Source organism: Sturnus vulgaris, chromosome 19, assembly GCF_052056855.1.
Source record: "Sturnus vulgaris isolate bStuVul1 chromosome 19, bStuVul1.hap1, whole genome shotgun sequence".
In the NCBI taxonomy this organism is placed as follows: domain Eukaryota; kingdom Metazoa; phylum Chordata; class Aves; order Passeriformes; family Sturnidae; genus Sturnus; species Sturnus vulgaris.
Window position 1 is genome coordinate 2,894,323 of NC_142261.1, and position 20,877 is coordinate 2,915,199.

The 20,877-nt window shown below is 44.7% G+C and overlaps 1 protein-coding gene across 7 annotated transcripts in view; it reads right to left on the reverse strand.

The window, feature by feature from the left end:
- The window catches only part of KDM2B (lysine demethylase 2B), a 106,656-nt gene that overhangs the window by 20,384 nt on the left and 65,395 nt on the right, over positions 1–20,877 (reverse strand). For all 7 annotated transcript variants that reach the window (XM_014874945.2, XM_014874940.2, XM_088175954.1 and 4 more), the window contains one exon: positions 18,503–18,589. In XM_014874945.2, coding sequence (XP_014730431.1) covers positions 18,503–18,589 — 87 coding nt within the window. The remainder of the gene's footprint in view (positions 1–18,502; positions 18,590–20,877) is intronic.

Below are 20,877 nucleotides of genomic sequence, written 5' to 3' on the forward strand. Positions count from 1 at the left end.
AGGGGACTAGGTGGGGTGGTCACCGGTAATTAAGAGTTTCTTAACAGGGCTGTGCAGATCTGGGAATAAGCTCAGGTACAACACTCGCTGTTCTAAACCAGCCCTAGGAAATGAGCTACCTGGAAGCCTCTGCTAGGAACACGAGTTTATCCTGGTTATGGACAAACATTTGGCTGCTGGGCAAGTTCCACTGCCTACTTACAGGTACCCGAGGACATTTTCACACATCCCAGCCCTGCTCAGCTGTCACTGAAAAACCACCCACCATGGTCAGAAGGACCAGAGGCACTAAAGAACGGCCTCTGCCCTGAGCACAACCCTTACTGCAACAGAAACATAACCCTGATGTTTACAGCAGCACATTTCTAACCTTCACAATTACAAAGAACAACTCAAAAGACCTCGAGCAAACAAAAAATACCATGAACATCAAGCTTTGGAGAAAACACTGCAAGAGCTATCAGCCATTAAACGCTTCATTAAATAGGTGCTGATGTTCCCCAGCTGCTGTCCCAACACCAACTGGGATCTGCTGGAGATGTCACCAGGCAACTTCACATAAACTCCTCCACCCTAGAGGGGAAGATCAGCTGACCCTATGACCAAGTCCAGAAGGAGTGAGGTCCTGGTTCTCAAAGCAAGGCTGACTTAAGTCTGCAACCTAGAAACAAGTGGCTTTTACCTAGGCACCTCTTATTCCACCACTCAGCTTCAGTGACCTGCTTTAAATGCTGCCAGCAGCACCAAACCATTATTTCAGACTCAATATCTCCAAGAAAAACCCAGAGACGTGTGGGGCTGTTCTGAAGGGCTTCTCAGGGGGACAGGTCAGTGAGACCCTGAAGCACTTCACTTTAACCAAGTACAATCTGAACAGCTCATGTAGTATGCACTGTGCTCATCTCCCCTAGACAAGATCTTTTATGTGTGCAGTGTTCACTGCTTCAAGGTGCTGTGCCACACAAATCTATCCCTTGCATTTGCAAGGCAGCGATGATTTCCTTCTGTAACACACGGACAAATTCTGATTATTCTCATTTATTGTAGTTTGACCATGTCCACACAACCACAACAGCACCCAAAGATGAGAATCCAGGACTTGGCCAAGTGCCAGTCCTGAGCTTAGAGCTTTATGTGGCACTGCATCCCAATGCAATTGTTCTAACAGAATTAGGATAGTGGATAAATACCACTCGTTTCTTTAGATTATCTGATAAATAAACACTAGGGGAAAATAATTTTTTACAGAAGCCACATGCATTAACCCACAATCCATAACTGCTGTCACCTAAACCATCACCCTACAGGAGCTGGGTCATGGGCAACACTGGGCACTGGAGACACCCACAGGGTGCCACAGCAAAGGCTTCTGGTCAGTTATGTTTTTGTCCTTTCCCACTGCACCAGAGGTGCATTTTTCCATCCAAACAGGGTGCAAGCTCTGGAGTACAAGACTGCTGTGTGCTGCCCAGGGCAGTGGGCAGCACTGTTCCTTCCTGCTCCAGTGCCATATCCCTCTCCCAGCCCTCCTTATGCAGGCAGTTTTGGTGTTCCTGCTGGCAACTCAGTCAAACTAACAATTCCCAGCAGTGCTGCAGACCAGGTAACTCTACATTGACCCCAAATACAGGGACTGGCCTTGGCTGCCCGGCAGGGTCAGCCTATTACACTGCCAGGCACTACACAATCACAGAACTGTTAAGGTTGGAAAGACCTTGAAGATGGTTGAGTCCAACCATTAACACAGCACTGCCACATTCACCACTAAACCATGTCCCCAAGTGCCACATTCACAAGTATTTTTAACTCTTCCATAGACCATGATTCCACCACTTTCCCCGAGGAGCCTGGGAATAATCACAACCAAGTCAACAGTTCTTCTGTATTAAACCCTTATGTCTGTTTAGCAATTAACAGAAACCCTTCTCAAAGGAAGAACTCGGAGGAAGAAGGAAGGACAAGATGATGTAACTGCAGGAATGCAGTGGGGCCAAGGAAGCAGCTAGAGTAAGAAAGGAAAAAATCCCACTGATGCCAATAACATCCTTAAAAGCTGTATTAACTGAAGGGCACATGCCAACACCACGGATCACGTCTGACTAAAGCCTATCTGCCCAAAACTCTGCACATGCAAACTCCAGGAGAGCTGTTTTCCTCTCACAGTGAGTGTTTACAGTTACATCACCCTCCTTCAGAATACGCTCCTGCTGGGGTGGAGGTGTCCTGAAAATCCAAGGTGCCTCATTAAACAGCAGCATCAGAAGGAAAGGGAAGGCAATGGAGCTTTTTCAATCCCAGCCATCCCAAATCAGCATTAATCCTCTCCAGATGTTCACTGCCACCATCTCTTCCAGTTCATACCTACAATATCCTCTTCTACCACAATCAAAGCAGCTCCTAGTGACCCTTCCAGGTGACCACGCAGAGCTCCACTACTGAATCAGACTCATTTCCCACAAGAAAATAGAAAGAAAATTAAGAAGTTTATACTTTACAGGTTCATCTGGGTGTTAACGACACCCCAGCAGCTTTTCTGCCAATATAGCAATGTTGTTTAGGGTGTGATAAACTGGCACATCACTGCCAAGGCCAGTGCCCCTGTTTATTTTCCTCTGGTGGTGAGGAGGCTGAAGTTAGGCCTGGAGGATGGAATAAGATATATTGGCAAAAATATGCTTTGGGAGATAAGCTTAATCAAAAGTAGGAGCTCTTAAAAACAAAGACACTAGTAAGTTCCAGACTTGGGGCACAATGCAGCTTTTTTTTTTACAGCCCCTGCCTCAGCCAGATGCAGTTTCCTCTGTTTACACAGTCAGAAATCGAATTTCTTCACACCAGGAACAACACAGCAACCTGGTGGGCTGGGGCAGGTGCTGCCCAGGACACAGCCCCAGCACCCACACAGTTCCAAGTCCCCAGTGCTGCTGGAAACTACCACAAGTGCAGTAAATCCTGTGTGCTCTGTGATATAAAACCCCACAGTATTTTTGCTTTCTTAGTTTAGACACAGACCAGGGAATGAGGAATGAAAGTCAGCATAAAAAGTGACAAAACCTGCAGCTTCTACCCGAGCACTGAAATTGTGCTGTTCAACTGCACCTTTAGAGGTGAAGCACCTGTTACATACAAGGGCTGTCACAGTAGAAAAAGAAACATAATATTGATTTGACATGTCCTGTGTAGAGAAATAGCGTAAGCAGACATTAAAGCAGGCCTGTATGAAAATACAGCTGGAGCTACATGAGGTGTTTTACCACTGGAACAGTTCTGAACAGAAAGGAAAACATTCCACAGGTCTTTGGTACATAGGTCACTGCATTATAGTTTAGGATCAGACCAAGACTCTTAAGAAACTCCAAAAGAAAGATTTCCCCTGTCTTGCATTAATTTTTGTTTTAAACTTCTAAGATACAAAAATGCTATGAAAACCTCAGGTTTTAGAAGAGTTGAAGAATCCCAGAACATAACCAACTTTCCAGCTTCATCCAGCAAGAACCAGTACCTCCAAGTAGCAGCAATTTCACAGCTGGTACAATACAGCTGAGACCAATCTGCTCTCTCAACCATTAGCTCTTTTTAAAAAGTGTACAGTGATTGCACCAAGACACAGACACAAATGGAAAAGGCCTGGCATGAGAAAAAATTTAAGAAAAGAAGAGGACTGGGACATTTTAACTACTATGTCTGGGAGCATAGCAGCGAACTCAGAAGCAGCACAGGCCTGCACATTCACACAATTCCTCAGAATTAGGTAAAGGCTTAATAAAGTTACTTATCCAAACCTAAGCTTGGGTTTTTGGACTGACACTGCACCAGGTCAGGGCAGCACAGTGTGTCCCCCCCAAGGTTTGTGCATCAGATCTGCCATCCCTGGGGAGCAGCCAGGGCACACCACCACCCCCAACTCTTTTTCAGCCCTGTTTTCTAAGTGCAATTCTGAACCAAAACAAGTAAAGTTGTTCAAAACAAGATGGGTTTTGGAAGATAATCTCAACACCTGGACTACGTAGAAACTTGTCTCTAAAAACAAAATATTAGGCTATTTTAAAGAGCGCAACACCTCGAGTTATGAACAAAACTATCAAGTTTACGTTTAAATTACATACACATGTTTAATACTATTCCTGGTGCATTTTTAATTGCTTAGGCAGTTCTTAGAGAGTAAAATACGCAATCTAGAACATATGTTCTGGATTATTTTTCACAGATTACTTCATAAATTCAAAAAGTTTATTCTCCTTCCCCCACAGGGGAAAAAAAAAAAAAAAAAAAAAAAAAAGCCTTCAGAGAATAAACCCTGCAAGTATTAATAAAAGTTCTCTCTTCATTTCGGCACACATCCTTCTCTTTCTTCTACATCCCTCGTCCCTGGGAATGGAAAGAAGGCTTTGGCTATAAATCAAACCAAGACAAGGTAGCCAGGCTCAGCATCAGACTCTCCCCCAAGTCCCGCAGCCCTCTCAGCTATTTGAGGAATCTTAATAGGAAAAAAAATAACAATTCTGCCGCGGACAGGGCAGCCCCCGAGAGGCAAGAACCACCCGCTCGCGGCGCGTTCGGGGCCCTGGGAGGTGCCGAACTCGCGGTGCCCGGGGCGCCCGCGGCGGGCGAGGCCGAGCGCCCCGGGCCGGCCCCGCGGAGGCTCCGCGGCCCCGCCCGGCGCGGCCCCTCGGCGGGCGGCGCTGCCCCGGGGCCGCTCCCGACCCCACATTGTTCCCGTCCCCGCGGCCGGCGCGGCGCTGCCCGGCCCGGCCTCCTCCCCTCCCTTCCCGCTGCAAACTTCGCCGCCCGCCCCGGACCTGCTCCGGCCCCAGCTCGGGCCCCGGCCCCGGCTCGGGCTCCGGCTCCGACTCGTAGTCCTCCTCGTCGGCGCTCGCAGACATGGCCATGGCTCATGGTGGGCCCAGGCGGAGCCGAGCTGACATGGCTGGAGCGGCGCTGCTGGCGGAGCCCCGCTCCCCGCACACACACACACACATGCAGGAGGAGGAGGAGGAGGAAGGGGGGCCGTGCATATTCATGCCAGGCAGCCAGGAAGGGGCTGGCCCTGCCGGCACGGCCAATCGCGGGCCGCTTCCACACCACCGGCCTGCGGGGACAGCGGGCACCGCGCGGCCGGGGCACCGCGGCCGCCCCCCGCACACGGCGCGCCCGGCGACGGGGGCTCGGCCGCCCGGCCGGCAATTAGCCCCCCGCCGGTAATGAGCCCCGCGATGTGCCGAGGGCCGGCGGGGGCGGGCCGAGGCTCGGGTGTGCCGAGCGGCGCTGGGCGGGGAGGATGCGCGGCCGCCCGCGGGGCGCTCGGCGCTGCTCGGGCTGCTCAGACAAAGGAGACGCGCACAGACACACACACACACCCCGCACCGCGCTACCTGCCCGCTCCCCTCCCGCGGCGCGGGGCGGGCCGGCGGCGGGGAACCTCCATCCCTCGGCGGGAGGAAGGTACCGAGCAAACTTCCAGATTGCAAGCGGCAGAACCAGCGCTGGGATGAGACGAGGCGACCCGGCTGGTGGAGCTGCTCGCATCTGGCCTCACGCTGCTCCTTGTGCAGGCACCCCCTCTTTGACTTGCTCCCAAGGAACCATTTCTAGCTATGCTCTTGATCATCCTGCCCCGCTGCTGGGGTTTCACAATGAAATACCCTCCCCTCAGTGTCACACATGGGTCAGTTGGGGACCTGTTCTGGATCCAAAGGGTCCAGGGCCAGCCCCTCCACATGGCCACTGCCTTTGCCCTCCAGAACCTGAGGGTCACAGGCCTGTATTTGAGTGCCGGAGATTTAAATTTCCCATTGGATTTATGGGCCTGCTTTCAGGGGAAATCCCGATTCCACTCAAGTTGTTAGGATTTTGCCTCCGGCTCCTACGCCCACAACACAGAATTAAACATGAGATTAAATATTTGCATGTGCTGAGCAACCAAGAAGCCATAAAGAAGCACATCTAATGGTCCTTGCATCAGGATTTTTGCCAAACTAGTTTCAGCTCGGTTCCCTGGTTTGAATTACCACACGGCACAACCACTTTGGGTAGTTCAGAAGAGGCAGCAACAGGCAAGAGCTGGCATGGGAGCAAGCAGCAACACAGCCCTTGTGACACCAAGATCCACACCGAGCCTGGTCCCTCAAGTTTAAGTAACAAAACACAGTCAAACTTTAAACACAAATTTACAGGCAACTGCTGATAAAGCCACGTGAATAGCATAATTATCCCCTTTCCTTATTTTCAGTACATTAAATATCCATTGCCTGTTTTTCTCCTGTCCTCTTGCCAACTCAAACTCAAAGGATGGGTAGGGGATGGTGTTCTCCCCATCCTGCCCATCCACCATGCTGGGAGCAAAGCATTTACTCCCAGCACTTGATGGGGCTCCCAGGAGGCGTTGGGATGTGCTCAGCCTGTCTCCTCAGGTTTCTCTCTTCCCCCATTGTGTTCCTACACAACCGAGAGCAGGAGCAGACGAAAGCTGAGGCACGAAAGGCATGTGCCTAAGGCCTTGGCTCTCAGAATCACAAGGTAATATCAGAATCCAATGTTTTCTGGAGGAGAGAGGAAGGGGGGGATGCATCTCCTGACAGGCCTACGATGTTCTAAGCCACGAGCAGGGACGTGGATACAGCCGTGTTTGTGGTGCCACAATACACCTGGCCTGCAGCAGCAGGAGGGCAGATGACATTTGGAAGGAAAATGCCTGGTCCCACACGTGTCCATGGGCAGACCCAGTCTCCACTTGCCCACTTGCCTGCGAGGCTCCCTGTAACCTGGCCCACACTTGTCTGTCCCTCCAGCCTTTTGGCTCCGTAATCCAGACACGAGAAAAAAATAACCTGTGACATCCCCCAAGGACAATCCACCAGTCACACCACGGTGCAATGTCATTCACAGCAAATTAAATCATGACAGAGATCATCCTACTCCTCTCAATCTGCAACGCATTCCAGCACTCCTGATGTTGGCATTGGCCTCTCAGGGCTGCAGCAGGTTCCTTCCCAATGAAACCCAAGCACCCTCACCCCACAGCCAGCCCTGCCACCCAGAGCGTGGCCACGATGCCCTTGCAACAACACCACAAGTGACAACTGAGCTCTAATGACTGAGCCTGAGTTAGGACAGAAGGCTCACACATGCCAAGATGTTGGAATGATTTCCAAACGCTAGGTAAACTTTGCCGAGACAGTGTTTGAAAAAACAGGATAGGGTATGATATAAAATAGCAAATGGGGAATCAGCAAGAGGGAAACAACACAATAAAATAATTTTTTCTGATTATAATTGCTCTCAAAAAACCTCATCCTGTACAAGAGCAACTAACCATTCAAAGGAATATTTAATACACAGAAGGAACTATTAAGAGAGCATTTTCCAACTCAATTCTTCCAGCTTGCCTACACTAGAGAACACTAAATCACAACAAATAGTGAGCAACCCGTGTGTGAACAGCGTCTAGTTGCCCAGCCTGGTGGAGTTTACAACAGTTTAGAACACAAAATAAGCAGCAGTGACCCCAGTCCTGCCTGCAGTGGCAGAACTGTGTCCATACTTCAGCTTAGTGTGATACAGTTCAGTAATAAATAACATCCTTAATTACGCTGCTGAATGAGCCATAGTGAAAACTGCATGAAAACAGACAGCACCTTCTATTTTGAACTGTTGCTTTGATTGCACCTCACCTGAAGTCATATATAAGTCTCATCAATATCATAATCTTCTCCACAGAAACCAATTATGTTGTCACAAACTGAGACAATAACCTCAAGCAAAGAATAAACAGCAGGAGCAGATGAGTGCCAAAGAACCAGATTTTATTCTCATGCAAATATCCTTAAGTAGTAAAACCAAGCTGGGGGAGGACGACTACAACCCCTGTGTTGTACTCACTCACTCCTGAGCATCTCCTGTACCAACAGATTGCAGCTGCTGCTGCCAGCTCTGAACAGGATCCGTGTTTTCCTATTACACGTTAGAGTTTATGATGCTCAATAATGAAGTGGAATAAAGTTTTTTATGTGGCACAAACACACTTTTGATTTAACCTTCCCTTGAAACTTTTTATGCACCTTTACAGAGTATTATATTTAGCTGGTATTAGAAAGAAATATTTACACAGAAACAATTAGACCTCAAGCTGGTTGATATGCAAGTCCTTGAAAAAAAGATGTTGTGATTTGAGCTGCTGCTGCTTTCTGTAGGCCAGCACGTATGTTTTTGAAAAGGAAACCCATTGAGATGTTTATGAATCACAATTATTGACCTGTATCAGAATAAGAGAGTTACCTAGTAGCTTTCTAAGGTTCATTGTTTTGGTGTAAGTGTCCATTCACATGAAATACGATCTTAACTGTTGGGCCTGGGCAAATTTCATGACACTTTTCTCAAGAGTTCTAGCCAATATTTCAGTTGTATTCTCAACACTAGCAGTGACAGTCTGACAGCCTAAATATCCACAATCTTCCTACTTCCCATCTACTTCATCTGAACTATGACATAAGAGTTGTCATCAGATGCACTGAGTATCTGTCACAATCTTTTCAATAAAGTCTGATTGATCAACCTTAGATATCAAATAAAGTAACTCAAGATGAAATAATATTGACTGCTCCCTCCATGCTACTGCTCATACTTCCCTAACCAGTGTCCAGCACTGTTCCAGGAGAACCAAAAGGCAGCAAGGGCTGTACAAACACCTCCTGGAGGACACAGCTGTGGGCTGTGACAGCAGAGGAGCAGCACCAAATAAAAGCCCAGACAGAATGTGCAGACAGGAACTCACTTGCTCATAAGCCTTAAAACCCAAACAACCCTCCCCAAACCCCAACACTTTGTTATCTTACAAAAGTATTAAATAAGACTGCAGAATGGTGAAACATGGACTGCATCTATCACACAAGACAGACTCTGCAGGAAGAGCCATGACATGACTGAGACTATCCACTGGGAAATGAGGGAAATCCTGCCATGCTTCCTTCTTCCACAGAGCCTTATGGCACAAAGTGTTTCCACAGCACAGTTTGTGTCTCCAAGAGCCATGCAAAAACTAGTGAAGGAGGTTCCTAAGAAGATAAGCAGTGACTGCCATGCTGGGGAGGAACATGCAAATAGATGTGGCTGAAAGAGTGGATTAACTGGAATAGGAAACCTGCTTTCCTGCAAGAGGCTCAGTGTGCTCTGACACACAGCTCAGAATGCTGGGAGACACTCAGCTGTGTCCAACGTGTGGGCAGCAGCCTGAAAATCCAGAGACCAAACCAAACACGTGGTAAGCAAAGGAAAAGCTCAAGTGCAATTTGTCTATGAGGGCTCACTGCTCATTGTCATCACCTATAAACTTGACTTGGATTTGTGGGGAAACATCCAGGACTAACAACTAAACCACACTAGGCTAAGACTCGCAGCTGCTTTGCTTTTATTGGAATTTACCCATATATTTTGCTATATTTGTTATTTTCAAAAAGGAGAGCACTGCTGTCCCTCTTCTGTCTGGCCCACTGGTGCCTGCAGGAAAGTCCCGAAATTGAAACAAGCCCTCATTTATATTCTCATCAGACTTTAATTTCAATGTGCTGTGGAACTAAGAGGAAGCCATCTTCTTGGGGACAGAACATACAATTCAATTTTGCTCTGCAAAGTGCACGCGGGATTAATGTCCGTAATTGCACGGCCTGTACTATGGAATGACAAACGCCTTTCCCACTGCTCTGCCAATGTGCTTCGATCCAGAAACGAAACTATTAAGTTCCAGATATGTAACTCAAACTTGGATTGTTTTGATGTCGAGGTGGTGGAGAGCAAAACCACGTTGGAAGTCTTAAACCAGGTTCAAACCTTAGCCTCTGCTGGCCAGCTCAGCAATAAACATAGGCCAGGCTCCTGGCGATAAAATCTGAGATCTGTCAACTCATTTCACACAGACTATCTAAGGAAAAAGTCTTAAGACTACAGTAATTTTCATCAGCACTTTTGCTGTCATGGAATAAAGAGAAAGCTTCTGTCTTGAAAAATGGTAGTCAAGGCGTAGTTGGGAAAAATTTATATTACTGAATATTCGTGTCTGTGGTAGAAGAATGACACTCGGGAGGAATACATAAATCTTCTTGTGTGATACCTGGAGCACAACAGTTGGAAAACAGAGATGTCTGTTCATTTTTTTTTTCCAATCCATTTAGAGTTCTAGTCAGAGTCAAAATGGCTCTAATTTACCTGTTTGATGTATTAATCACATAAAGGCATTGGTCAGATTTCAAAGCAAGTGGCTGAGAGTTGATAAGAAGTGAAAATATTAAGTCAAAGATGGAAGATTAAGAAGGTGCTCATTCAAGTCCTTGCTATTTATAATTACTCCCTGAAGGGACACAATATTTCAAGCACAGCCTCTTGAGGTGAGAAATAATCTGTCGAGTCACGAGGAAAAGGTTTTAGAGGAGTACTGAGGCAATAGGCAGGGAAGCTCTTTTGTAGAGTCATGGAGTGGGCTGGGTTGGAAGGGACCTTCAAGACCATCTAGTTCCAGCCCCCCGTGGTGTGTTATGTGTGACACTCATCCACCAAACCCTGCAACTCCTTGGGTCTGCACCGAGTTACTGCACAAATGAATTTGTCTGGAGGACTAATGTGTGTAAGAGACTGAAACAGCTCAGAAAAATAAACAGGTCAGGCAAGGAGTTGCCTTGCTGTGAAAGCAGAGGCTTGACAGGAACTCCCAGCAGCTCCAACAGCTTTCACTCCTTTGCACAGTACCCCGAGAAACCTTTGCTTCTGGTGCATCAGGTTTTTTTCCTGCCTCCAAGTGTACTTAGCAGAGGAAGGCCTTAGTTTTGTATGTGTACAGCTACTGGGGGAAGTCCCCTAAAAAAGATATCTCTCCAACCTCAACTATGTGGTTTTGTGTCTTAATAGATTTGTCAGGAGCCAGAACTGGGGTATTTTTCTTGAATACATTTCAGCTCTCTCCTACCACATGGCATCAACTATCCTACAGTGTAAAAGAACACGAATTATTCAAAATTATTTAAATCACTGATTCCAATCACAATTTAAATCAGTAAGGAGAAAAACAAATTTAAATTGATTTAAGTCCTCATTTTCTTTTATACTTGTGTTATTTTCTGGAAGAAAAGTAATTATTAGCATCTGATAACTATGAAGAAATGCCTGATTTGCAGTAGATTATGAATTTTATAATCAGGACTTTTTATCAACAAAAAGGATTCACAATACACACATATTTGTATATGCAAATCTCCTTGCAGACTACTGGCATTTAAAATTGTTGTTGACACCAAACAGAGTTCAGGCTCTGATGTGTGGGATCACTTCAAACACCTTTAAGCTGGTGCCTGGCAAGAATGAAATGTGACAGTTTAAATCTCCTTTTTGCTCCTGCGCCACTTGGAATGACTGATGGAAAACTTACTTGAATCTCAACCAGAAAAATACCATACAACAACTTACCCAGAATCTCAACCAGAAAATACATCATACAACAATTTACACAGGATTGTTTTGCTGTCTCATCTACCTTTCTCTTTTTTGTCCTTTACAGGTTTTTCCTAACACCAGATAGACTCGATTCTTACTTTAATTCTTAAGTGCTTGTTTTTAATTGTCAGTATGTGCTTTCTAATACATTTGTATTCCCACAGGAAGTTCCCTGAGTAGATCTCCAAGGAACTGGCCTGTCTTAGGGAATCTGGCAGAGTTTTCCCACTGCTGCTTCATGGAATGTTGCTTTCCTGGTGGTAGCCCCAGGCAGGCTCCTGAAGCTGATGCTGGTTTGATGTTGTGCCATTTCTACGTGCTCAGATCTGTTTCAGCCACCACTCTGGTTAAAGCACTAATTGCTGTAACGAGTCCCTCACTGCTCCTGCTTCTCTGGGTGGAGCTGGCCCAGCGATAGCTATGGCAGGAATTCTTAGTAAGTAAGCAAGTAAAAACTGGAAGCACTTATTCAAAGGTTTTCAGGAATGTTCTTTGTCCACCTCACACCTCTCCCCCTGAACTGAAAGAAAACCTGATATAAAACAATGCTGAACACTTCTGAAAAATCACATTGGTTTCAAGTTAATCAAAACACTCCATTTTACGCTTTACCCCTTAATTTTTGCATACAATCGAATTTATTGTGTCCACTGATTCTTAGTCCATTTACTGATTATTTCTTAGGTTTGAGCCAATGCATAATGTGACATAAAACTGAATCCATAAATAAAAGAGCTCTGTTATTAAAAACTGGTTATTTTTTTTTCTCTTCCCAGCACTAGTAAGGTGAAACACCAAAGAGGGAAAAAGTTTCCTTGCTGGAAATGGCAGCAGACATATGAAAGTACATGGGGACATCTATGGGGTCCAGATCTGGAGATGGTGGCTAATCCTGCTGACTTTTATTATTTAAAATACAGGTTCATTTAAAAAATCTACCACCCTTTTCACCTCAGCTGTCTACTGCTCTTCTTGCATGCTCTTTGGTTCAGACTGTGAACAATGATCTGAAATCTTATTTCCAGCCTAAATCTATTTAGGGGATGTTTATATTCACTTCTTCCCATGCCAACATTGTCCATTAGCTTAAATAACTCTTTTCCTGCCCCGATGATTATACTCCCTGAAGTACTTGCACAACAATCATCTCCCCCTTCAACTCTGCTGGGCCATGCTGAACCAGGCATGTCCTGCTGGTCCCTGCTCTCCAACATCATATCTTGAATATATGTGGTTGTGGAGTCTCACGTTCACCCTCACTTCAAAACTACCAGAATAGATTTAAAAAAATAAAAAAAAAATCAAGCTCAAATGTATGGGTTTTGTACCAGAAAAGACTGAACTGACTTGTGATTTTCAGCTTGGGAATAGGGGAAAAAAAAGACTGAAACACAGTAATGGGGACATAAAAAAAGCCCTGACAGCACAGAGATGAACAGACACCTCATTCAAATTTCTCAGAATGCCTGGTAGAGAGGGCATGAAGTGTATTTATGATATTAAAGATCTGAAACAACATAAGGAAGTACTTATCTACACAGAGCTTTATTAAACCGCAGGGGACACTGGCACAGGATGCTGAGGAGATCAAAAAGATCAACAGGTTCCACAAATTATTAGGTAAATTCACAGAGAGAAAAAAATTCTGCCAGGGGACACTAAGCAGAAAAGATGAAGATATAATCTTCCATCTTAACAGGGAAGATAAGCAAAGGGAATCTCTGTATTTCTGCTTTGTTCCTACGACTCTTTAACAGCTGTGACAGCACCACCAGGAACAGGACAGTGCTACGAGGACTGTGGGCTGCTGGGACATGGCTCTCCTCAGCCACAGCAATCAGCCTTTTGCTCTGCCTCTCACAGATTAGTTCATGTGAGTTAATCCTTTTTCATATCCATGGATGTATCTGTAGAATTCTGCAAAGAGATTCCTAGTAAAAATAATGAGGTACAAACTGAACTGCTGTAGGACAGAACTCACTGATGACAGAAATAAATCAGGTGCTGCTATCCCAGAAAGTCCCTTTCAATGTGATGCCCACCCATGACCACCCCAACCCAAAAAAACCAGCCTGAGGGATGCCTTCCTTTTTTTTGCCAATGATCACTTTTTCTTCCTGGTTCTCATGCCCTGATACAGAGCTATGAACATTATTTGCATTGCCAATTGCAGGAAAACTGGTGTTTAAAAAAAAACAATAATCCAATCAAAGTTTCAGTTTATGGCCTTTACTAGTTAATAGTATTCCATTAAATAGGAATATTACCATTTCCTTATTTTACTTCTCAGCCATCTTCTTTTAAAATCAACAGGTAAAAGTTACATGGAGAAGGAGTATGAACAGACATCAGAGAAACAGTCACATATTGCAGCACTGTTAACCAGCCACTGAAAATTACAGCTCCATCTCCTGCTCACAGCCAGACCTAAATGTATTTGGACACTCACTCTCATTGCAAATGCAGTGGCTTTAGTTTTGTGCCAGGTAAGAGAGATGAAAATCCAGCTCCCGGTCTGCATTTCTAATTCTTGACAGAACAGGAGAGTCCAAACATATTTTAGTTCTTTATAGCTGCTCTTCATAGACAACTAAAGATCTTTATCACGATAAAAACAGAAGGCACTGCCACAGAGTGTAATTACATGCTGCTGGAGTTGACTGTTTTCTTCCAGAAATAGGAAATGGTTTGAAAAACATGGTTTCTGCTTGAACCATATTCTGAGTTCCTTAAATAAAATACTATCCCTAATTCCTGTGAAGATAAATGGGAACTCTGGTTCTGCAGGGCTGAGTAACTCATGGGAAGGGGTTTTGAGACTGGGCTTGGCAGTCACCAGCTTCCTGTACCAGTGACCAGCTGTGAGCTGCCACAGTGGGAAATCAGGTTTAGGCTCTGTTCACACCACCCAAAAGTTCGTGTCCCAGGGATGGGGTAGAAGTTGGTTGGGATGATTTCTTGCTCCTCTTTAGTTGCTGAAGAGCCCAGCACCTGCAGGCAGCGTGCCCTATGGAGCTGCTCCCTTTGGACAGCATGGCACAGCAGGATTTGGTCAAAGGGTGGACTTGATGCTCCTGGAGGTTTTTGCAACCTGAATGATCCATGATTGCAGCCCCCCAGATAACACTGAGCCCTGCACCAAGTGAGGACAGGCCTCTGCTGCACAGCCCCCGGCCAGGAACAGGATGGGGGTTGCACATCCACAGCTGCATCCGCGCCGGCAGCCAGTGGGAAATGTCCTGCCTGAAGGTACAGAAACTGTCAGGCAGCCATCAGGACAAGCAGGTTTCAAATATCCACTCAGTCCCACATTCCTGATTCCTTCAACAGATCTAAATTAGGATTGATGTACATATCCTGAGACCCCTGGTACTGGAATGTTTTCCTCCTACTCTACAGCTAAAAGGAAAAGACAGGTTCTTGCTTCTTCTGAAATAGAGCTTCCAAAGGGGAAAAAAAAAAAGGTGCCTAAAGGAGAGTAATTATTGTGCTAAATAATTATCAATAAATTATAAGAAGTACAAGCAACTCAAAATAGCTCCATAAAGATGAGTAAATATAATCTGAAGAGGTGTCTATGAATCACACTCCATCTCTCTTATTACCACAAAATAATAATGGTTCGTACATTTTACTACAGAACTTTCCACTGAAGATGCCAGAGATCTTTACAAACATGAATTTCACCTCCCAGCCTCCCAGATGGGAAGTCCCATCTCCACCCGGGAAAGCTCAGGGAGCAGGAATGTGCCATTCACCTCTCACGACACAAGGTGCTGCAGCAGAGCTGGGAACAGGCACAGACCCCGGCCTCCCATTTTGTGCACTAACCACAAGATCATCAAATGTCACCCAGTTATTCCAGCTCCTCACTAAACCACTGCTGATTATCACTTCTGTTTCTTTTCTCAGAGAATCATTCTCTTTGTCAGGGAGCTGCAGTGTGACTGCCAGCCCCAAATGCCTTTGGGAAGGGTGGACAGAGCAAAGCCTCACTGCAGGGCCATGACACACGGATGGGTCTTCCCTGTGCTCGGGTCAATGTCCTGCCCATTACACCTCATCCCCTCCAAAGTGGGATTTGAGATGAATGAACAAATTTCTTCCCTAAACTCCAGCATGACACAGGCTTCAAGCAGCTGTTCTGCAGCTCTGTGCACGCTGCTCACATCACACTCACAACACGTGAAAAAAAACTGACTCTGTTTTAAAGGGAAATATTATTCACTGCTTTGAAAATCATCTGGGTTATCAAAAGCACATTCTTTCAAAAGCAAGTCAGTGCAACCAAGCTCGACCTTCCCCAACTTGGGTTACTTACACAGATACTCCCTGTCCCTATTCCAGGGATCTCTGACTTTAGTCAGGGTTCTCTCCCTCTGCTCTTTGATTTGCTCACTCCATCCCTTTTCAGTACTTGCTTCTCTCCTAATCCTGCTCTCTCGCCATTTCTAGTCTCTTCCCCTCCTTTCTTTACAGTAATTTCCATCTTCTTTGAAATGTTTTGGCATTTAATGCTGGCTTTATTCTTCCTTCTCCATCTGCTGCTCTTGTCTTTCTAAATCTCTTCTGGAGCCTTCTCTTGGGAGAAAGCAAGAGAGATGTACTCTGTTCCATGTACTGCTGCATCTTTCTGGATTTCAGTTCCCTTCTTTTCCTTCATGGCTTGCAATCAGACAATGCTCCTGTTCCTGGAAGCTGATACCAACTAAAATGTCTCCTTGCAGCCCCACAGTAGCAGGTACTGTGCTATACTAGATCTCCTGCTCCCTCTGAACACAAAGATCTCAGGAAAGCACTGGGAAATATCTGCCATTTCTCCTATAAATACTACAAGAGCAAGACTGCAGAAAGCAAAATTACTGGTAGATTTTACTCTCCTGCCTTGTGCTCAACATTTGTGGGATCTTCTGGCCATGGAGACTTGCTCCACCAGCTACAATCCATTTTCCAAGGGAGTTTCCCCCTCCCTAAGGGTTTTTTTTCTCTGTAAAATCTTCTATTTCATTATCAGGGCTTACATGGAACAAAGGAGAAATAACCAAGCTTAACTACTAAAACTGCTTTTAGACAAATCTCCCCTATATTGTCTTTCCCACAGATTTTAATTTGGGACTCAAAGGTTCAGCTCTAAATCATCTCTTCCCAGCTTGTTCACTTGGCCTCTGTTCCCAGGAAGGGAAATAGCTGGAACATGGAAGATGACAAGGATGTTTGCCAATTAGAAGCACAACAACAAATTTCTCTTGGGAAATGTGCAACCCTATCTGCATGTGTACCTTTGAACTAAAACATAAGACATAACACAAACTGATCACAGATTAAGCAAAGCAAATATGAAGAGAATGGTGAAAGGATTTTTTCTGCTATCAATTTTTGTTTATTTCGAAACTTCAACCTGAAGTCTGACTTTCTGTGAAAGTTTTCCTTGTATTTGTTATTAACTGGTATTTGATATTTTCATACTAGTGGGAATGATGCTTCCTAAAGTTTTTGCTTTCAGAAAGGCAGAAGGAAAATAAACACCTGAAAAAAATCCCCTTGCGGCCAGTAAGATGGATTTTGCAAAAAAGGGTAAGATTTGAGTCACAAAAATTATAAATCCTTTACAGTTGCAGTTATGTTGCCAATACACAGAAATAAAATAGAAGAAACGAAGAATTTATCAAGGTTCCAAAATAAAGTGAACAAGAACATTAACAAATGCCAAAGCTTATAAAAACCTCAAAGCACTCAGATCCTCCCTTCTATCACAAGCTCAAAAGGGAGTCAGTTGTTCTTTAGTTTTATCTTGCATGTTTCCCACACCACCTTTTCTCTGGTCACAGAGATTTTGCTTTATTCGATGTCTAAAATACACCTGACCATGGAATGAGCAGCTGCCATAAAACCAGAGAAGTGGAGAATCCCACACCTGTTCCTCAAGGTTTTCCACTGTTGTTTCTAAACCAATGTTAAACACAGAGAATATTCTCACAGATTTATTACAAGCTAAAAGGGAAATATCTATTTAACAAGACACAATTCCTCTGAAATGTGTTGAGCTAAAACCCAAAAAGAACCAAGAAGGAACACGATGTGCTCATCCTGCCCCACTCTCCTCTTGTTTACGGTCTCCTACTTCCCACCTGCAAACAGCAAATTCTCCTGGCTACACGTGCCATAACAAGTTCACCAGCACAAAAATTGAGAACTGAGTGAATTATCTTCCATGATAATTATTTTAAAGGTCTCTACAATGATAACGACAGATTTGCAGATTGAAGCCTGATTTAAGCTGACCGATCCCCTCAGCGTTTCTAAAGAAATAATGGATTATAAAACTAATTCAGTGAAAAATGAAAGTAAAAATAGAAGCGATGAGACATCTTCTAAATAAGCAAAGCTGCTTTTACAGCATGCTGAATAACTGGAGTGTGGTAAACATACCACTGTTATAAATAACAACCAGCCTTTTGACATTGTTCTTTCATTAATTATTTCAAATTCTTTATCAGTCTTAACGAAGCAAACCTCATGGTTCTCCTGCAAAGTGAAAATAATTACTCCCATGTATAAGAGGAAAAATTAGGATATAAGGACAGAAAACGATGCTTCAAAGTTACAGTGGCACATTGCACAGAGCACTCAGGAAGTCTCAGTGTAAGAGAAAAATCATCCTCTCATTCAGACCAGAGTGCTCCCTAAGTGACTGATTTGTAGCATTTACACATCATTTAATTTTACACAAAATGCATCAAAATTTTTAGAATTAACCATAATTAGTAAACGATCAAGACATATCAAAGTTTTATACTGATAAGTAAGGCCTAAACAAATTCTTTTTAAATGGAAACTCTGATTTCTTCCTGCTAAGGCACTTTCTTGTTTTGCTTCAAGTCTTAATCACAAAACCATTAAAAGTAACATTTTGTGTTAAAAATGCTAGTAGCTTCCAACAGATAATACACAGCACTTTGTTAGATTACTGATAAATAAACACCAGACCAGGCACAACAATGATTAGTAACTAATTGTGTCTCATTACCTTTGTGGTCTTCTTGGGCCAGCTGACCACAGGGACACCCGAAATGGCAAGATTTTGGTCATCATCAGCATGTTCCTTCAGTATGTTCTGTTGCAAAGGAAAAGGTCTTTATTAACCAGAGAAACTTTTCTCCAACTCAAGAGTGCAGAGACCTACAGAAGAGAATACTCTGCTCTCGTGGCAGAGTGACAAGATCTCTGCAAGTTACTTTTGCTTCCAAACTTCCAATTCTCAGTGAAACTCTTGCACTTGTCATTAACATCCAAGATGTAAAACTTCTTGCAAAACAGGCAGAAAAATCAGCCCTCAATCACCTCAAATGTTACAGAATTCTTTAATATTGGTGTGTCCAAGACTAGTGTCTTACCACTATTACCTTTCCCCCATGAAGTCCAGGTCATTAAATCCCCACTGACCCCACAACTGACCCCTTCTCTCCTAATCAAGGCTACAGAAGGCCAGAGAAGCAGTGAGACTCTGCCCCTGTTATTTCAGCCATCACAGGGCATCAGATGTGTAGTCTGGAGCAGTCCCCAGATTCCTAGTCATTCAGGTAAGCCAAGAACAAAAATGCATTCTGGAACCTTTCATCTTTTTGCACACGGCAATCCAAGAGTACCATCGTTCCCACTGCCCTTCCTTCCCCCACGATGGGCAGGACAGAGCTGCTGGAATCCAGTTCCCTTTATGTGACCAGCTGAGGCATTCAGGTTCCTGAGTGCTCACTAGCAAAGGATCTGACTATGGACAGCATTAAAGGAAAAAGATTGGTCTCCCCTCCCTTCCACCCCCACCAAACCCTTTCCTTTGATGCACTGTTCTAGAAATTTCGTGAGTGGGTTGCACAGGCTGACACAGCTTCCACCACTGTGAATCACTCCCATGACCAGTAACTCAACACAGAGGTGGTAAAACACTCAGTGGTGCAGCTGGGAATAGTCCACGCTCTCCTCCCATGACTCCCTACACGCTCACTAATTTAGCTACAAAGCTCTTCATTTTGGAGTTCAGGTGGCTGAAAAGGAAGAAATGAAAACAGAAAAAGGAGTCAGAAGGAGGATTCTGCTGTGCTGCTGAAAACCAAAGGCCAAATCAGCACTAACAGGTTAAAGACTAAAAAAAAAAAAAAGCTCCAATAGAACAAAGGAGAGCAACAGGTTGGAAATTACCTCAACAGAATTTTTAGGAGATGACCCCAGACAATGAAGTTCAGCAGTGCTGTTCCCAAGTATATGAAAAAAGCTTAATTAGCCAACAACAGGCAGCAGGCTCTGTCAGTCCCCAGTGCAGCACTCTAGTAATTAGTAATTTCACACACTATACAAAAAGAGCTTAAAATACAGTAATTGTTTTAATAGGGAGTGCACTTGGAATTCATCTGTAATCATCCAACTAAAGCCCGGAGTGTGATGGCATGTTCCAGTCCCCAGGAGCCTGAGTTTGGATGAGTGTCCCTGGGGCTGCCTTTCTCCCTGAAGCTCACACAACCTGTCACACTCAGCCCAATTCCCCAGCCTGTGCTTCAGTGAGAGCTGTGTTGTTACCAGACAGCACAGCCCCAGCACAGCAGTGCTCCTGCAGACACCAGCAAGGCTGGTGGTGATACTGGTTAGGCTGAGAGCAGCACCAGTGACCAAAATAAGCAATACCAGTACAAGCCCAGTTTCATCAACCTGGCCCTGTGGCTGCACTCAGGGCTTTGCAAAGGTGAGGAGTAAAACCCAGCTTGCCCCAAACCTGGCTGTGATGCAGAGTCTGTATTGCACCTGCTCTTCCAGTGCAACACCCAACAACTTTTACACAGGGACCAATCATTGGTAAATTAACTCTTGGCCAAGCTGAGGTGAAGTGAGCACCTCTTTTCTCGTGTCCTTTTTATTTGGAGAGAGATCACTGCATTAATTGAGCTGTGACCACATTCTGAAAGTTCAGTCCTAAAACTGAGAGCTCTTTTGTATTCTCATTGCAAAGCCAAAATTCTCCAGAACAAGGAGGCAGCTCGAGAGCCATAAACAAAGGACAAATTAATCCCTTTTTACTTTGCTACTCTTAGGTTTGAAAGCCTGTAAGACAGAAAACCTTAACATTTCCACTAACGACTGTCAGAGACTCGGAGTTCAATGGAAAGCACAGTATATTCTAAGAACTTGGCAAGGTAATGAAGGTTTCTTGTTATCATATGTATCACGTGAAAATATTATCCAAGGAGAAATGTAAAACTATGGCAGCTTATCATCTAAGGCAGCTGAAAACAACGGCTGTCTGCACTCAGAGCCACAGCACAGCCACGGCTGCGCTGACTGGAGCGTCAAGTGTCAGCTCACAACAGGCTGGGGGAGGCAGGATTTTGTTCACCTGCTTAAAAACAACAAAAA